Source organism: Chiloscyllium plagiosum, unplaced genomic scaffold (genome assembly GCF_037043375.1).
Source record: "Chiloscyllium plagiosum isolate Xiang-an unplaced genomic scaffold, Cpla_swu_hap1 HiC_scaffold_36, whole genome shotgun sequence".
Lineage (NCBI taxonomy): Eukaryota > Metazoa > Chordata > Chondrichthyes > Orectolobiformes > Hemiscylliidae > Chiloscyllium > Chiloscyllium plagiosum.
In genome coordinates, this window is record NW_028270174.1 from 46,482,394 (window position 1) to 46,502,129 (window position 19,736).

Genomic DNA, 19,736 nt, shown 5'->3' on the forward strand with positions numbered 1-19,736 from the left:
TTTATTTTCAGATTTCAATCATCTACAAATTTCTGATTTTGTAGTTGTTTTCTCAGGCTCTTGTTTAGAGCAAAACCTCAGTTCTCCAGGTAGGGTTTGGAGCATGGAAAGAGAGGGAGCCACAAACAGAGGCGCTTCCAGGCTGAGCACTTCTTTAAATCTAGCTTGGCAAAAATATTAATGGGTCTCTATGGCACCTCTTTGACATTATATTTTACAAATACTGTGGATAAGCTGGTGCCTGAACTATATCACTTGTGGCATAGTCATTTATCAGCCTTATTTGGATTGAGTGACTTTTTCCTGATGTTTTACATTTGACATTACGATTAAAACTAGAATAGGCACCTGCATTAAATGTTGGGCATGAAGAGTTTCAAGCGCATGGTGTTTAATTTGAACTGAAAGAGATGGTAGCTTGTGTATGTCCTGTCTTAAACATACTGGAGTCCTTTGAAGAAGTAAAACAGAGCGTTAACGAGGCTGTGGCTGTTGATGTGATCTATGTGGAATTCCAACATACATTTGGTGCAGTGTCAGGCAATAGATTTGTGAGGAAAGTAATACGTTATGACATAAAATGTGAATGTGAAATGTAGCAACATTAGTACAAAATTGACGAATAGGAAACAGAAAGGTATCACTAATTATTTTTGGGAGCTGAAAAAAGGTTTACAATGGGGTCAGTATTGGGACTGTTGCTATTTCTGACATATAATGAGGTCTAGATATGTAAGGGACAATTTCAAAGTTTGTGAATGACACAAAACTTGGGCAAATTGTGAAGAAGAGTGTAGAACCTCAGAAGACATTGACAAGTTGGTGGAATGGGCAGATAGCTGACAAGTGAAGTTCAATGTGTAGAAATGTGAGATAGTACAAGAGAAGTATAAACTATAGGGTAGTATTCAAAAACAATGCAATGCAGTAGCAGAGAGACCAGGGGTTTGCATCCATAAGTCATTAAAAGTTGCAAGATATGTAGCAACCACTATTAATGGAGCATACAGTATTCTAGGCTTCTTAATGGGGGAATCTGAGAATGAGGAATTTTGATGAATTTATATAGGACACGGTTAGACCTCAGCTGGAGTTGTGTACAGTTCTAGATGCCAGATTCTAGGAAGGATCTGGAGAGAGTGCAAAAGGCTTACAAGAATGGTTCCAGGGATGATACACATCAGTAACGAGGAAAGGAAGAAATTGGGGATGTTCTCCTTGAAACAGAAAAGATGAAGAGAACATTTGATGGAAGTTTTTAAAATCATGAGGGAACTGACCAGAGTAGTCAGGGAGAAACTCGTCATTCCCACCTATCAACAGAAGGTGTAATTTTACAGGAGAAGTAAAATGCAAGGTGAGAAAAAAAATACTCTGAACTGCCAGCATTCACTGCCTTGAAATGTGGTGGAAGCAGGTTCAATTGAGGCATTTAAGAAGGCATTAAATCATGATTTAAATAAAATCAATTGGCAAAGTTGTGGAGAAAATGCAGGAGATTAGCACTCAGTTAGAATGATTAGTGATAATACAGATATGATTGAGCCAAATGGCCTTCAGTACCAGTAATAATTCTATGATCAGAAGAAAATTCAGGTGCACAGAAGATTTCTGATCAGAAAAGCTGTACTCTATTTGAACGTTTAAATATGTAGATGTAATAAAATGCAGCATGGATTGTACATAATACTTGTGCTATGTATGGCAAAGATTTGGAGAAGATCATTATAATTTGATGAATTAGCCAAAACTGGATCTCGGAGATCTTGCCAGATTCTCTGTTAGTACCTTGCCTAATCATAGTTTTTGTTCCGTTTCTTTACTAATAGCCAGATAAATTGACAAGCAGTAATGCTAACAATCTGGCCAGCAGCTGGGAGGCACTATTATCTGCAGGAGACTGCAGTTGGCAGTCCGTGAGAACATTTCCCAGCATTCAGGAAGGCAGGTGCTTGCCAACTAGGGGAGGGAGAAAAGTGTCATACTACTAAGAAGGAAAGAGAACAGCAAGTTGGAGGGAGAAACAAAGATTATTAAACTAGAGAATACAGTTTGAAGGCTTCTAGAGAATACAAAGTTTTATCATGGCTAAATTTTCCAATTCCTGGCAGTTTTCATGGCCAAAAGACACATTGTGAAGTCAAAACCTCATGGCGTGTAGTTAAACCAAAACTTAAAATTTTCCAGTCCAAAGCTCTGCCTCATCTATGCAGTATATGTGACTAGGCCTTATTAATACTTGAGCCCTATCGCATAGAGCTTCTGCACTTCCCAACACTGGAAAATCTATGCAGAGAAAGTCAACTTTAAATCTTGTTGCCAAGAGCATTGAGGGATCTTAACTTTGTTACAATATATCAGTTCTCCTGGTTTGGATATTCTGACATCCGGTTATCTATTGCCCTCTACAGTGGAGGGAGACAGGAGACCTCTGAATGGCTGCTCCCAGCATGCTGAGATCAGATAACTAAGCTGAGATAAGATCAATCTATTGTCACTTTATGGTGGTGTACATTGCTGTTCCAGGACAGATTAGGGGAAAGTATCAGGATTCTTTTACATGCACTGCCATTGTTGATCTGAGAAGCGTAGAACAAAAAATCGTGAAGTTATTACTGGACCTGGATACACTCAGCCCAAAGCAACTGTCACTAGTCTCATCAGGATTTCATTTTGATGGACTATGTATCTTTCCTATTCAAAGACTCTTGCATCGGGTGGGCCTGCCTAAAGGATAAATTGCCTGGCTATGTATTTCCTCACCCACGACCCAGCAAAACATTGATGGTCCTGTATACCGAATGAAAACAGCTTTTAGAGATTTAAGTTTGACCCTTAGTGTTGGACTCTTGATGACTATTTAAAATGTTGATGCCCTTTTTCCCCTTTGCAAGTGGAGTCCACAAATCCTGCAAGAGTAATTCATGACTGCAGTATGGGATTTTATGGCTCTCCTGTTTGACAGTACCCATGATAAGATTTGTCTTGGAATGTCTACACAATGAGATGGTTTCACATTGATTCAGTATATTTTAACAGGTTTGGGTGCCGGAGCTCAAAAGCTGGCTTATTCTGGCATTTTACACAGAATGGTCAAGCAAGTAGATTTTCATTTTCAGTGTCTGGATATAATGATTTTAAACTTTTGCTTTGGAATGTAGAACTTGAGTATTGCTGAAAAAGCATCAATGCTGTCAAAGGTTTTGATCTTGCACACAACAAGATACCTGCAAGAATGCCAGATTTCAAGTAGGAACACCAGTTTGTACTGCATGAGAAAATGGTGCTGCATTAGTTGACAAGCTCCGGTTAAGAATTGCCATGGAAAATGTGCCAGGGACCTAGTGTCCTCATTGCTTTTGTTTAATTCAGGAAAATGTGTAGTGTGTGGACGTTTTCCTTTAACCTGCAGAGGTTGCTTCCTAGAAACTGCATATAGAGGGATTAGATTAACAGCTGTAAAAGTTAAGATTTATGTCTGATTTATTAAAATGCTACTTAAAAGTTGGAATACACTTTAGAGAAGGTTCTAAATGATATCGTGACCAAAATCAAATAAATCCCTGCATAATATTTTAGCATTGGTCAAAATATATATTCACAGTTATGTTTACAGTAGAATGAACTCAAAAAATGACAGCAAATAGAAAAGTATTTTTGGCACTCTTCGTGTTGAATAAATCTTTACAAACTTTACTTTATAAGGCAGTTATTGTAGTATTCAAATAAATACTTTACATCAATATTTGTGTAGAAATAATAGTAAATATTCAAGCTGCAGCAACTGTTTGAGCACATTGTTTGTCATAAATATTTACGAGTGAATATTTGTGGATTGTGGTCAAGCTAAGACCACCGAGGGGCCATGTATTGTTTGCAGTTTGTAACTTTTTAAATCGTACAAGTAAAGCAGCTCATTTCAATCAAAAATGGTCTTGCAACTGACCTGCGTAAATTCATAGAAACATTGAAGCTAGCATCTGATGTTAGGAAAAATAGAGGATACAATCAATATAAACCCTTTGTCCCGACTGGAAGATTAAGAAAGATAGCGTGCAATTAAACATCAAATTGGACAAATCAAGAGTGTGGGACCCCTCAGTGGTCTGTAAAGTCTGTAACGTTAAGACCAATCCTGGGACAGATTCCCCAATTTGTTATGGTTCTGGATGGAATAGGTTAATTTAGAAAGGATCCCTCTCTTGCAGACAACTTTCTCCCAGACCCAGATAAGCTAATGCCTTAAAAAAAAGCCAATACGCTTCGGCTTTGTTGAACTAACAAAAAGTTCATTTTAGTGATTACTGCATGAAAGAAGAAATACTATGGCAGCACACATGCATGCAGAGTGAAAATCCGGGGTGAGTCCAGGAAGGTATACACTTTAAAAAAAGGGTTATACGCATCAGTCTCTGAATTGTTCATGAAGGCTGGCTAGTTGAACTTTGTGGCTGTTGCAGTAAAGGTTACTGATAACGTTGATGTTGGGAGGTGAACAATCTGCTTCAAGATCCTTTGTTTTGCAGATGGGTTGTGATCTGCATTTCTGATACTTTTCAACTATGCTTAAATTCTAGCATTCAGGATGAGAAAAATGATTCGTATCTTTTCTTTCCTTTTTAACTGGCTTGGAGCTTTCAAAGTAAGACAGTCTTTATCTGCAATACAGGGGTAACTAGTTCTTCAATGATGAGCTTCACAGCACGCTAACATTGGAACACCGTCTCATGCACACAAGGGTGTTCAGAGCCTGTCATCCACTTAAGTAAAGTTGAGCCAAACTTTTTAATCTCTGCTTTGTGTAATTCTTGAGGGTAAAGCAGCAATGTCTGCTACAGGTGGCTTTCTGCCGAGATAGAAGAGCTAGTCAGCCCCCTTGTTATCTTTTCTTCCTAGTAAATCTCTGTTTGAGGGTTCCATGACAATTTACACATGCAGTATTACATTAGGACCACACAGGACTTTGCCAGGTAGTCACTGAAATCTGCATATTTCCTGCAGTAGTTCTCCTCTAAAACAATGCCAGGGACCCAGGTTCGATTCCAGCCAGTCTTTGTGGAGTTTGCATGTTCTCCCCGTGTCTGCGTGTGTTCCCTCCAGGTGCTCCGATTTCCTCCCACAATCCAAAGATGTGCAGGTCAGGTGAATTGGCCATGCTAAATTGCCCATAGTGTTCAGGGATGTGTAGGTTAGGGGCATTAGTCAGGGGAAAATATAGGATGATAGGATGGGGGAATGGGGCTGGGTTGGTTAGTTTTCGGAGGGTTGGTATGGTCTGGTTAAGCCGAAGGGCCTGTTTCCTCTGTAGTGATTCTAATTCTAAATATTTTAGAATTAAAATTTAAAAATGCCTTTAAATATTTCAGTATTTTGATCCAACATTGTTAGAGCAGTAAGTAGACTTCTTTATGCAATTAGCAGGAAATCTGTAAATATTAAGAGTTTGTCAGCAGCCAAACATAGCAACAATACATTATAAGGTTGTGGATAAGCACACTTGCTCTGAACCCAGTTTTGTTAAAGGTACACAATTTCTAACAAAACCTTATGTATTTGTGATAATTCCTATCACAAAACAAATCATCAGGGAGGGATTTACCCTTTAAAAACCAAGTCCTGATACTATCTCAAAGGCATGCAGACAATGGGAGTCACGTTCGAGGTTGGAAAACCATTGGGGGGTAATAATCTAGCGGTATTCTCACAAGACTGTTAATCTTAAAACTCAGCTAATATTCTGGGACTCGGATTCAAGTCCCACCAGTGCAGATGGTGAATTTTGATTCAATAAAAAAAAGTATCTGGAATTATGAACTTACTATTGTCAATTGTTGGGAACAGCCTATCTGACTCACTAATATCATCAGGGAAGGAAATTGGATATCCTCACCTGGTCTGGTCTACATGTGACCCCAGAGCCACAGCAAAGTCCCCTGAAAACGGCCCAGCAAGCCACTCAGATGTATCAGTCACAATGAAGTCTCAACAAAGAAATGTAACTGGATGGACTTAACTGGCATCGACCTAGGCACCAGAAGGACCAATGGAAAAGAAGAGTCCTATCAACTCTGCAAAGATCTCCTTAATAACATCTGAGGCTAGTGCCAAAATTGGGACCGCAGACACCGCCATCATTATCTTGACTACATGCTGTCCCACCTGAAGGACAGGCCCAACAGAGGTGGTAGCAGAGTGATATACAGTTGGGAAGGGGTTGTGCTGAGAATCCTCAACATTGGACCCCTCGAGTCTAACTGCTTCAGGACAAAAATGGACAACGAAACCTGCTGATTAGAGTATACTGATCTTTCCTCTGCGGCTGAATCAGTACTCCTCCATGGTGAACAACACTAGAAAGAAGCACTGAAGGTGCTAAGGATGCACAATGTACTCAAGTTGGAAAATGTCATTGTCCACCATTAAGAAGGCTTGACAGCAACACTACTGATCGAGCTGGTTGGATTATAAATGATGTAGTTGCTAGACTGGATCTGTAGGCGGTGCTGAGGGAACTAACAAGAGGGAAGAGTATACTTGACCTCATCCTTATCATTCTACTACTGATGCATCAGTCCGTGACAGTATCAAAAAGAGTGACATCAGCACAGTCCTTGTGGAGATAAATTCCCACCTTCACATTGAGAATACCCTTCATTGTGTTATATGGCATGGTCACCATGCTAAATGGGAAAGACTTCTAACAGATCTAGTGATTCAAGACTGGGCATCCATGAGTCACTGTGGGCCATCAACAGCAGTAGAATTGTCCTCCAGCACAATCTGCAACCTCATGGCCCAGCATATCCCTCACTCAACCTTTACCATTAAGTCAAGAATCAACCCTGGTTCAATAGAGAGTGCAGGAAGGAATGGCAGGAGCAGCATCAGGCAGAACTGAAGATGAGGTGTCAACATAAGCAGCAAGTGATAGCTCTAAGTGATCCCACACCAATGCATCAGACCTAGGCTCTGCCATATCCAGTTGTGGATGCTGGTGGACAATTAAACAACATGACGAGGCTCCACAAATATCTCAATCCTCAATGATGGAACAGCACAACTTATCAGTTCAAAAATTAAGACTGAAGCATTTACAACAATCTTCAGCCAGGAGTGCCGAGTGGATGATCCATCTCAGCTTCTTCCAGTGGTCCCAGCATTCTAGATAACAGTCTTCAGCCAATTTGATTCACACCACCTGATATTAAGAAACTTATGGAGCCACTGGATACTGCAAAGGCTATGGGCCCTGACAACATTCCAACAATAAAACTGAAGACTTGTGCTCCAAAACTTGCCACGCCCCTAGCCAAGCTCTTCCAACAAGTTTCAACACTGGCAACTACCCGACAATGTGGAAAATTACATAAACGTTAGGACAAATTTAATTTGGCCCATTAATGCCCCATTAGTCTACTCTCAGTCATCAGTAAAGTGATGGGAGATGTCATCAATAGTGCTATTAAGCATCACTGGCTCAGCAACCTGTTCAGTGACACCTAGATTGCGGTCCACCAGGACCACTCAACTCCTGACCTCAATACAGCCTTGTTCAAACATGGACAAAAAGGCTGAATTCCAGAGGTGAGGTGAGAGTGACAGCCTTTGACATCAAAACCACATTCAACTGAGTATGGCATTAAGGAGCCCGAGCAAAATTGTAATCAGTGGGAATCGGGGGAAAACTCTTCACTGGTTGGAGTCATACCTCGCATATGGGAAGATGGTCAGTGGTTGTTAGCGATCCATCATCTCACCTTCAGGATACCTCTGCAGGAGCTCCTCAGGATAGTGTCCTAGGTCCAAACATCTTCAGCTGCTTCATCAATGACTTTCATCCATCATAAGGTCAGAAGTAGGGACGTTTGCACATCGATGATTGCACGATATTCAGCAGCTTTCATTACCTCTCAGATACTGAAGCAATTCATGTTACAATGTGACAAGATCTAAACAATATCCAGACTGGGGCTGACAAATGGCAAGTAACATTCACACCACATAAATACCAGGCAATTACTATCCAAGGAGAGACTATCTAACCACCACCCCTTGATATTCAGTGGTATTGCCATCACTGAATACCCCATAATCAACATTCTTGAGGTTACCAATGACCAGAAACACAACTGGACTCATCACATAAACACAGTGGCTACAACAGCAAGTCAGAGGCTAGGAATACTGTGGCAAGTAACTCCCCTTGTGTCCACAGTCTTCAAGGCTTTATTCAGGAGTGTGATGGAATACCCCCACTTTCCTGGATGGGTGCAGTTCTAACAACACTCAAGAAGCTTGACACCATCCAGGACAAAGCAGCCCACACCCACTTTATTGACACCACATCCAAAAGCATCCATTCCCTCCACTCCATAACAACAGTGTGCACTGTCTACAAGATGTGCCACAGAAATTTTACAGCACCTTCCAACTTTGTTTTATTCGTTCATGAGATAAGGGCGTCACTGGCTTGGCAAGCATTTATTCCTGTATTCCTGATGAAAGGCTTTTGCCTGAAACGTCGATTTTACTGCTCCCCGGATGCTGCCTGAACTGCTGTGCTTTTCCAGTACCACTAATCCACAATCTGGTTTCCAACATCTGCGGTCATTGTTTTTACCAAGCATTTACTGCCTGTCCTTAATTGCCAATTAGGAGTCAACCATGTTGCTGTGGGTCAGGTGTCATATGTAGGCCAGATCTGGTAAGACTGGCAGTTTTCTTCCCTAAAGGTCATCAGTGAACCAGATGGGTTTTTCCAAATATCGTCAATGGATTCATTCATGGTCATAATTCCAGATTTTTAATGAATTCAAACTCTACTGTCACCCAGATCCCAGAACATTACATGGTCTCTCGATTAACAGTCCAGCGACCACAAGGCCGTAACCTCCCTGAATCAATGACCTTCCAAATCAATGACTACTCCTATCAAGAAGGACAAAGGCAGCAGATACATGTGAATCCCACTACCTGCGAGTTCCCAATTTTGACTTGCAAATATGTCTCTGGTGCTGTGTCCACTACTTTTCATCATTTATATAAGTGAGTTAGATATGAACATAGGGTGCTTAGTTAATAAGTTTGCAGATGACACCAAAATTGGAGGTGTAGTGGACAGCGAAGAAGGTTACCTCAGATTACAAAAGGGATCTTGATCAGATAGGCCAATGAATGGGCTGAGGTGTGGCAGATAGAGTTTAATTTAGATAAATGTGAAGTGCTACAATTTGGGAAAGCAAATCAGAGCACGACTTATACACTTAATGGTAAGGTCCGAGGGAGTGTTGCTGAACAAAGAGACCTTGGAGTGCAGGTTCATAGTTCCTTGAGAGTAGAGTTGCAGGTAGATAGGATGGTGAAGAAGGTGTTTGGTATGCTTTCCTTTATTGGTCAGAGCATTAAGTATAGGAGTTGGGAGGTCATGTTGCAGCTGTACAGGACATTGGTTAGGCTACTTTTGGGATATTGTGTGCAATTCTGGTCTCCTTCCAGTAGGAAGGATGTTGTGAAACCTGAAAGGGTTCAGATTTACAAGGATGTTGCCAGGGTTGGAGGGTTTGAGCTATAGGGAGAGGCTGAATAGGCTGAGGCTATTTTCCCTAGAGCATTGAAGGCTGAGGGGTGACCTCATAGAGATTTATAAAATCATGAGGGGCATGGATAGGATAAATGGACAAGGTCTTTTTCCTGGGGTGGGAGAGGTCTAGAACTGGAGAGCATAAGTTTAGGGTGAGAGGGGAAAGCTATAAAAGGGACCTAAGGGGCAACTTCTTCATGCAGAGGTTGGTGTGTGTCTGGAATGAGCTGCCAGAGGAAGTGGTGGAGGCTGGTACAATTACAACATTTAAAAGGCATCTGGAACCGTATATGAATAGGAAGGGTTTAGAGGGATGTGGGTCAAGTGATGGCAAATGGGACTAGATTAGGTTGGGATACCTGGTCAGCATGGTTGAGTTGGACAAGAAGGATCTGTTTCCGTGCTGTACATCTCTATGACTCTCAGCTGACATCAGAGTCAACCCCATATCAAGTTCATGTCTATTTGTCATCCAGCATTGTTATCTGAGGCTGGGTTCATGATTCAAAAGAAAATTATTAATTCTTCAATTAAGCTCTAATGAGAGGAGATTTCCCTGGTTCACTCCCCAGATGCATTGGATCAACTTACTGCAATGTGAATTTACAAATGAACAAGTCAGAGTGCCGATCAGTAAAGGGGCTTACTCCACTTCTGTCCGTTCATTTAACTGAAAGAAACGTTAATGTTTGCTTCGCAGGCTTGTGCTTGGACCCATACATTGCTCTGAGCTTTATGCGTTCAGGCCATGTAGTGCATCTGTGGAACATTTTTGCAGATTCAAGATGATTGCTTTTTTGCAGACAAACAAGAGATAAAAGGTGAAGGAATAAGATAAACAGATTAATAACCAAGCATTAAAATAGACACTCAGAAACAATATTTGAAGAGAGAAACACATGCTGGTTTAGCTGCATGCATGAGATTGTACGGACAGTAAACTTTCCAAGCCAGTTCCCATAAATACATATCAGCTTGTTTCTTGTTTTTTTTAAGAAATATACTGCTGTTCAATGTCCAATATTCCATGCTTAAGTGCACCTCTCAATTCCAAACCAAAAATGAGTAAAAGACAAAAACACAGTGATGATGCCTAAAGAGCACTTGCAAAACCCTTTACTGGTTGGAGTCATACATATCACAAAGGAAAATGGCTGTGATTGTTGATGATCAGTAATCTCAGTTCCATTATATTGTTCCATTTGTTCCTCAGGATTCTTGGCCCAACCATTTTCAGCTACTTTTTATCAATTACCTTCCCTCCAGCACAAGGTGAGAAGTGTGGATGTTCGTTGTTGATTACACAATGTTCAGCACTGTTTATGATTCCTTACATACTAAAGCAGTCCATGTCCAAATGCAGCAAAACCTAAACTATGTCCAAGCTTGGATGATAAAGTGTCAAGTCACACACAAGTGCCAAGCAATGACTATCTCCAACAAAAGAGAATCTAACCATTTGCCCTTGACATTTAATGGCATTACAACTATCAACATCCTTGCAATTAACCAGAAACTGAGAGTAGGTCAAGGCTGGAAGTTCTGTGGTGAGTAACTTGCCTTTTGATTCCCCAATCCTTATCCATCATTTACTAAATTCAAGTCAGGAGTGCGATGGAATACTCTCATTTTCGTGGATGAATAGAGGTTGTAGACATTGTTTCCTTGGTCTTTATTAAAGCCTTTGACAAAGTTCCGAATGACAGACTAATTAGTAAAGTTAGATCATATGGGATTCAGTGAGAGCTTGCCAATTGGATACAAAACTGACTTAATGACTGGAGACAACGGTTGATGGTGGATGGTTGTTTTTCAGATTGGAGGCCTATTACCAGCAGTGTTCCACAGGGATTGGTGCTGGATCCACTTTTATTTGTCATTTATATCAATGATTTTAGATGAGAATATGGAAGGTATGGTTAGTGAGTTTGCAGATAACACCAAAATTAGTGATATAGTGGACAGTGAAGAAGGTTTGTCTAAGACTACAAAGGAATCTTGATCAATTGGGTCAATGGGCTGAAGAGTGGCAGATGGATTTTAATTTGGATAAATGCAAAGTACTGCATTTACGTAAAACAACTAAGGTCAGGACTTATACAATTAAAAGCAGGGGCTTTGGTAGTGTTGTGGAATAGAGAGACCTGTGGGTTCAGCGACATAATTCTTTACATCACATACAGAGAGGGTGGTTAAGAAGGCGTTTAGCAACCTTGTCTTCACTTCTCCGACCTTTACGTATAGGAGTTGGGACATCATGTTAGGATTGTACAGGACTTTGGTAAAGCCTCTTCTGGAGAGCTGTGTCCAATTCTGATTGTCCTGTTATCGGAAGGATATTATTAAGCTGAAGCAGGTTCAGAAGAGATGTACCAGGATGTTGCCGGGTAAGGGAGGTGTGACCTGATCGAGGTTTATAAAGTCATGAGGGGTCTAGATAAGATGAATGGCAGGTGGCTTTTCCCTAGGATGGGGAATTTCTAGACCAGGAGGCATATTTTAAGGTGAGAGGAGAAAGATTTAAAAAAAAAATTTTAGGAGCATTTTTCTTTTTAACACAGGGAGTTAAATGAACATCCAGAGGAAGTAAAACATAGGACCTTACAGCGCAGCGCAGTACAGGCTCTTCGGTCCTCGATGTTGCTCCAATCTGTGGAACCTATCTATCTTCCACTATTCCATTTTCATCCATATGTTTATCCAGTGACCATTTAAATGTCCTTAAGGTTGGCGAGTTGCAGGCGTTATTTTTCATGCCCCTACTACTCTCTGAGTAAAGAAATTGCCTCTGACATCTGTCCTATATCTACCACCCCTGAATTTATAGCTATATCCCCTCATGCTAGCCATCACCATCTAACCTTCTGATTATCTTCTATGTCTCAATTAAGTTACCTCTCAACCTTCTTCTCTCTAACAAAAACAGCCTCAAGTCCCTCAACCTTTCCTCATATGACCTTCCGTCCATACCTGTCAACATCTTAGTGAATCTTCTCTCAACCCTTTTCAAAGCTTCCACATCCTTCTTATAATGTGGTGACCAGAACTGTACGCAAGACTCTAAGTGTGGCTGCGTCAGAGTTTTGTACAGCTGCAGCATGACCTCGTGGCTCCGAAACCCGATCCCTCTACTAATAAAAGCTAACACACTATATGCCTTCTTAACAATCCTATTAACCTGGGTGGTAACTTTCAGGGATCTATGTACAGATTTCTGCTTATCTACACTACCAGGAATCTTACCATTAGCCCAGTACTCTTTATTCCTGTTGCTCCTTCCAAAGTGAAACACCTCACACTTGTCCACAGTAAACTCCATTTGCCACCTCTCAGCCAAGCTGTGCAGCTTATCTATGTCCCTTTGTAACCCGCAACATCCTTCAGCACTATCCACAACTCCACCAACCTAGGTGTCATTCACAAATTTACTAACTCATCCTTCTATGCCCTTATCTAGGTCATTTATAAAAATGACAAACAGCAGTGGCCCCCAAACAGATCCTTGCAGTACACTACTAGTAACTGAACTCTAGGATGAACATTTCCCATCAACCATCACCCTCTGTCTTCTTTCAGTGAGCCATTTCTGATCCAAATCACTAAAGCACCCTCCCTCCCATACCTCCGTATTTTGAGCAATAGCCTCCCATGGGGAACCTTATCAAATGCATTACTGAAATCCATATACACCACATCAACCACTTTACCCTCATCTATCTGTTTGGTCACCATCTCAAAGAACTCAATAAGGTTTATGAGGCATGAACTACCCTTCACAAAGCCGTGTTGAATATTCCTAATCAACTTATTCCTCTTTAGATGATTATAAATCATTTCTCCTATACCCTTTCCCAACATTTTACCCACAACTGATGTAAGGCTCACTGGTCTATAATCATCAGGATTGTCTCTACTCCCCTTCTTGAACAAAGGGATAACATTTGCTATCTTCCAGTCTTCTGGCACTATTCCTCTAGACAATGACGACATAAAGATCAAAGCCAAAGTCTCTGCAGTCTCTCCCTGGTTTCCTAGAGAATCCTCGGATAAATCCCATCTGGCCCAAGGGACCTATTTATTTTCACACTTTCCAGAATTGCTAACATCTCCTCATTGTAAATCTCAATCCCACAAAGTCTAGTAGCCTGTATCTCGGTACTCTCCTCGACAACATTGTCTTTTTCCAGTGTGACTACTGACGAAAAATATTCATTTACCACTTCCCCATCTCCTCGGACTCCGTGCACAACTTCTCACTACTGTCCTTGATTGGCCCTAATCGTTCTCTAGTCATTCTTTTATTCTTGATATACCTATAGAAAGCTTTCGGACTTTCCTTGATGCTATCTGCCAACAACTTCAGATATCCCCTCCTAGTGGACATGCGGTGAATGTGGGTACAATTACAGTGTTTAAAAGAAGTTTACAAGTACATGAATAAGAAATGTTTGGAAGGATAAGGGCCAAGCACAGGAAGGTGGGACTAGTTTAGTCTAGGACTATGGTTGGACCAAAGGGTCTGTTTCTGCGCTGTTTGACTATATGACTCCCTGCTGAACCAGTAACGTTTAATGACTCGCCTGAATCACAATGTACTGGACATTATTTGGTACGCCTTATCTTCATTGTAATACACTTCAGTCCTGAAATTGTTGTGCCATATTACAAATTTCATCACATCAGAACCAATCTGTCCAGTAACAAATTAACCCTGACCTCAATGTCATCAACAACAAAACCCTTCAAGAGATGATCTTCTTTTTCAGGAAGGATGTAACTAGAGCTAGTAAAATGTTCTGTTTTTGTTCACTTTTTCTTAAGAAAAGTCATGCTGTCATGTGTATTGACTGTCTTACTCCTGAGTATAAAGAGTTTTGTAAAGTCCTTGGTTTTGATTAAGCATGCATTGTTCTCCTAGCATTGATCAATATAATTACTCTATAATTGATTATTGCATTGATAATAAATTACCTGAATGTAGTGTACACTTATGATCATCCAGAGGATTAATAATAGAGAATGTGAATTCAAATCCCACCATGTCAATTTGAAAACTTGAATTCAGGTTTTAACCCGATCTGAATATGAAAAACCTGCTGTCTGTTTATTCGCAACAACAGTTTTCCACCCCAAGAATGGGTGTAATGTCTGAGTTTATGTTCTTTAAATTACATTCAATTTCTTTAGTTTATGGTTATGTCACCTTGATTATACAACACTGACATTAGATTTTGATGACTCTAAAAGTTTACATTATCTTGCCCCTTAATTTTCATGCAGTGATAATTCAACAAACCGGTTTTAGCTTATATTCTATCTTTTTATTTATATTTATATATATATATATATATAGATGCGATGTTTCTGCACTGGATCCCATTTCACTTGTTACAACCCTATTGTCGCCCACATTCTCAGCAAACGTTCTACCTTTTGACTCGCGATTCATCATGCAGATACTTCTGATCACTTACTACCTTTACTTACTTGAAGGATTGATGAACATACTGTCCAATAGATGTTGTATTTTTGGATGTTTAATGTTTATTTGATAAAGTACCACATAGCAGACTTATCTGGAAACTAGATACAATATGGTATTAAAGGGATGATAACTTGGATAGATAATTAGCCAAGAGATACAATCTGAAGGTAATTTTTTTTCTGGCTGGAGAATGGGAGTTTCATATCAATACTGTGGCTCAATAAGCACATCAGAGAATGGAAAGTCTGCAGAGAGTAACTTATTTCTTGACTCTCCAGCACCAGTCTGCCATCCAAAAATTAGAAACCAGGAATATGAAAGAATATACTTCATTTGCTTGGTTTGCTCCATTTGCTACCTTTCAGGACAAAATACCCTGCTCGATTGGCACCATATCCACCATCTACAACTTGTTTGAGAGTGATTTGTACCATCGACAAAATGGACTACAGCAATTCACTAAAGCTTTCTGGAAAGCACCTTACAAACTTATGACCTCCATCACCTCGGAGAAGGACAGCAAATGCATGGGAAACTTACCACCTGTAAGTTCCCCTCAATGTTGACACCATCGTTATTTATTTTCAATATTTAAATTTTGAATACATTTTTGGTGTGGAACTATGAATTGCAGTTGAAAATTGAACTTTGAACAGCAGCACTTTTTTTTAAGGAAGGAGAGGACAAAAGACTGATGTTTGCTGTTAGGAACTGGCCTGGAAAGATAATGCAGGTTAACTACTGCTCTGAGAACACTGGTTTGGCACCGAGATGTTGTTATGCTCAGGGATTGGCACCTGGTTGGATGGTGAATTGGTCAATAAAGGAAGGACTGGTGCTGGCCAGTGAACTACAGGGAATGTTGAAAAGAAAGAGGAAACAAAAAGTCAACTAGCTCTGACTTGGTTTTTGGGCAGAAGAGAGTTTTGCTTTGGAAGTTCTGGAAAGTTCTCTTTTTCCTGTTTGGCTCTCTCCAGTTATTCTCCAGTTACCAATTGAGAAAAGGAGCCCAACATGTAAGGCATAAGTAAATTTCTCCAGAGGTCTGCAGAAGCTGTTTGCATTGACCCATGATTTTGGAATTCCAGCAAGATTTACAATCCTACATGCCTGTAATACCCATCATCAAAGAATTTTATGGTGGCTTGATATCATCATTGAAATGGTTATTGAATAAGCCAACTGCAATTCTTTTATTTTCCTTTTTAATGTATCCCTTAACTGGATATGTCTGTCTGTCTGTCTACTGCACTGTAAGGGTTTATATTCAAAGAAGATGGTGCTTAGATTATAGATTTTAATTAGATTGCCTTAATGTGCATTTGTGTTCTGGTAAAGTTATTAACAATAAATTATTAATTTTTGTTAAAGTTACAAATTTGGTGTCCAAGGTCTGTTATTTGTAAAGGCTGAATGGGGAAAAAATGGGCAATTTTGAAGTTCATTGTATGTTTTAATCTCACTGTGTTACAAATCTAGTGATAGTGAAATTGTTTGGTTTGGCTTGTTATCCCTGCGTAGCTTGTGATAGCTGTAATAACAATATCATATTTGCCTGGAGCTATTACCACCATTCCTTCAGTGTTGAAGCGTCAATATTCCTGGAACTCCTTTCCTAATTACACTGTGGGTTTACTAACATCCCAGGAACTATGATTCAAGAATCATCGAATCCCTACAGTATGGAAGCAGGCCATTTGGCCCATCAATCATCTGAAAAGCCTCCCACCTAGACCCAACCCCCTACCCAATCACTTGTACCCTTTATTTCTCATGGGTAATCCACCGAACATGCACGTTCTTGGACACTGTGGGCAATTTATCATGGTCAGTCCAGCTAACTGTGCATCTTTGGGCTGTGAGAGGGTACCGGAGCAAGTGGAGAAAAAACCATGCAGACACAAAGAGAATGTGCAAACTCCACACAGTTGCCTGAGGGTCGAATCAAAGGCAGCTTACGACCATCTACTCCAGGGCAATTAGGAATGCTTAATAAATGCCAAGCAAGCCAGCAACAGTAAAATTCACCACTGGTTCCAGTAGACAACAAAACAAAATGGAGGAAGCCATTTTTACAATGGGGTATAACATGCACATACTGCGGACCCATACATCCAAAGTTCTGAAGCCTTCTGTTGTGTACATGTGATGAACTCATTGCCTAAGAACTTAAGTGTGACAGTTCTGTCAGAAGAAAAATACTTTCTGACAGTTAACATGATTCTGCCTTCAGTCTCTATTCAGTTAAATTGCCCCAATTTTTCATCAAATTGTGCCCTTACATCTCTTTACGACTTTGGAAAATCTAAGAAATGCCATTTCAAATATAGTCTTCAATGACCTCCTGTAGATCTTTCTCTGTAAAGCCTCAAGAGCACCTGTTCTAATTCCCAACATTAATATTCTTGTACAATGTTCTTCCTTAAGCTCAGATTTCTGAGCACTGCTTGCCATAAGTGGTGATTACATAACATGGACCTTTTACTTCTCTGCTCCTGGCCAACTTTCAGATCATTGCCAGGGGACCCTTGCATTCAGAAAACAACACTTGCATTTTCCTAATGGCAGTCATTAAAATCTGATGAATCACTTTATTAAACTGCGCTTTTGTTTGTATCATCCTGTGCTGTGTGACCATGCAGCATAGCTCGATTAATGAAAAGTGTATACATAGAAATCATTAAAAGACTCGAAATTGGAATCACAGCCACATTTTGATTAGTTTCTTATTTTGCATGTTGCAAGCTGCATATTGTTCAGCACAGTGCATTCCTACAGTTCGTTAAAATGGCGTTTTTTTATAAGTACACTGTCAATATAGATTTATCTTCAAAGAGAAATTGTGCCTTTGAGGAAAGCAAATAATATCCATTATTTATTATTAATTATCTCTTTGTAAGCAAAGTAATTAAAGTTAATATTACTTCTGCCGAAGCACTTTCTTGAAAATAGTTTGCAATCTATTTTAAATGCTAAGCCTGAAAGCAATGCCCTGTCCTTGAACAAAAATGGTTTGGAAAGGTTGAAGCTTTCAAGTTGTCCATTACAGTTTATGCAAAACTCAATCTGATCATTCTTTATTCTGAGATTAGTCATATGCAATTTGCTACCTTGTGGTGCCACATATTGGTTAACCAATGTACTGCATGACTGTTCAATTTTCCTGACAGCAATTTAAACTAAACACTTGTTAAATTGTAGATATTCTGTGGTGCAAATGACTATGGTTAAAATAGTGGTGATGATGCCAGGCATTAATAATTCTGCTCTATGTTTTGCTAGGTTGCAGAGACAAGGTGCAAAAAGGTTTGTACCTCTAAATCTGATTTGAGATCGAATGACTTCAGCATTGTTGGAAGCTTGCCACGTGACTTTGAATTGTCTAACTATGATTGTTATGGAAAACCTATAGAAGTTAACAACAGTCTTGGGAAGCTTCAGTTAAAAAATAATAAGAAGCCTCCACCTCCAAAACCTGTCATTCCAACAGAAGCAAAGCGGATTGACCTCTATGCAAGAGCTGTGTTTCCATTCTGTTTTCTCTTCTTTAATGTGATATATTGGTCTGCCTATCTATGATCATTCCACCGCAAGCTTTCACTGGGATAATTCAGATATCATTTAACCTTCTCCGTATATCTCTTAAACATAAACTTTCATTGTAAATGCTCTGTGATTGAAAATTGATTCATAACCAGATGCATTTATGTCAAATTTGAATGAAAGCATGCAATTTCAATATGTACACTATAATCAAACTGTGTTGTATATAGTTGTACAGCATCTAGGCTACTTTGAAGATCATGAAGGTTAAGCTACATTACAATCTTTCTACTGCTCTAAGTATAACATTTATGAGAACATGATGGGTCTTTCAAACTGTGCTACAATTGTTCTGATGTCTTGTACTTATGCACGTTTAATGTTCCTGAGATACAAATTAGGTATAACTGTGTTCAATTATTTAAAAATCTATATATTCCAAATAGTAAACACTTTTAATAGTTTTGTTTTAACTTATAATTATCACAAAAACAAAGTATCTCAGTATTTTCTTTAAAAATGTGAACTGTAGTTCATAACATCTTCATTTTTAAATTATAGATAATAGTATAAACCATTGTAGTTGCGTCAAATTTTGATATAATGTTTAAGTTGCCAAAATAATTTATTCAAGTATATGTATTATTGAGATGTTCTAGTGTTAAAATAAATATATCAGTTGTATATCTGTATTCATTTCTGCTTTAATAGTGGATCATATAAATCGGCATATGTCAGTTGGGTGGATCTTCACTGATACCTATTCTGAAAACAAGTACAAAACTATGTGAATGATATAGCTAACATGAAGATGTAAATGAAGTGAATGAACCTAATCTCAAATTCTAGTTTTAATGTTCTTAGTTCCTATATGATGCCAGAATCTACTTGTTATGTATATTTTATGTACATCTGAAAACAAAAGTAGTGTTACTTTAATTGACTGAGGAAATATGTGTAGTGTGCAGTTCCAGTCACAGGTATGCTTGGGAGTGCACAACATTACCGGTGATCCATGGGATATAATAATGCAAGAACCAATGCTTAAGTATAATCAATGTAATAAATACTTTCTGTTCATTAAACCAATTAAATTCCATATTTCACACTGAATTCCTTGGGAGATTC

General features: G+C 39.4%; 1 protein-coding gene across 2 annotated transcripts in view; it reads left to right on the plus strand.

Annotated features, from left to right (window-relative positions):
- The window catches only part of glrbb (glycine receptor, beta b), a 228,152-nt gene extending 208,860 nt beyond the window's left edge, over nucleotides 1-19,292 (plus strand). Inside the window, exons 10-11 of one of the 2 annotated variants that reach the window (XM_087979820.1) lie at nucleotides 15,431-15,610; nucleotides 18,348-19,292. In XM_087979820.1, coding sequence (XP_087835946.1) covers nucleotides 15,431-15,610; nucleotides 18,348-18,644 — 477 coding nt within the window. In that variant the 3' untranslated portion in view covers nucleotides 18,645-19,292. The remainder of the gene's footprint in view (nucleotides 1-15,430; nucleotides 15,611-18,347) is intronic. The other variant, XM_087979821.1, reaches the window with a different exon arrangement.
- Nucleotides 19,293-19,736: the final 444 nt, after the last annotated feature.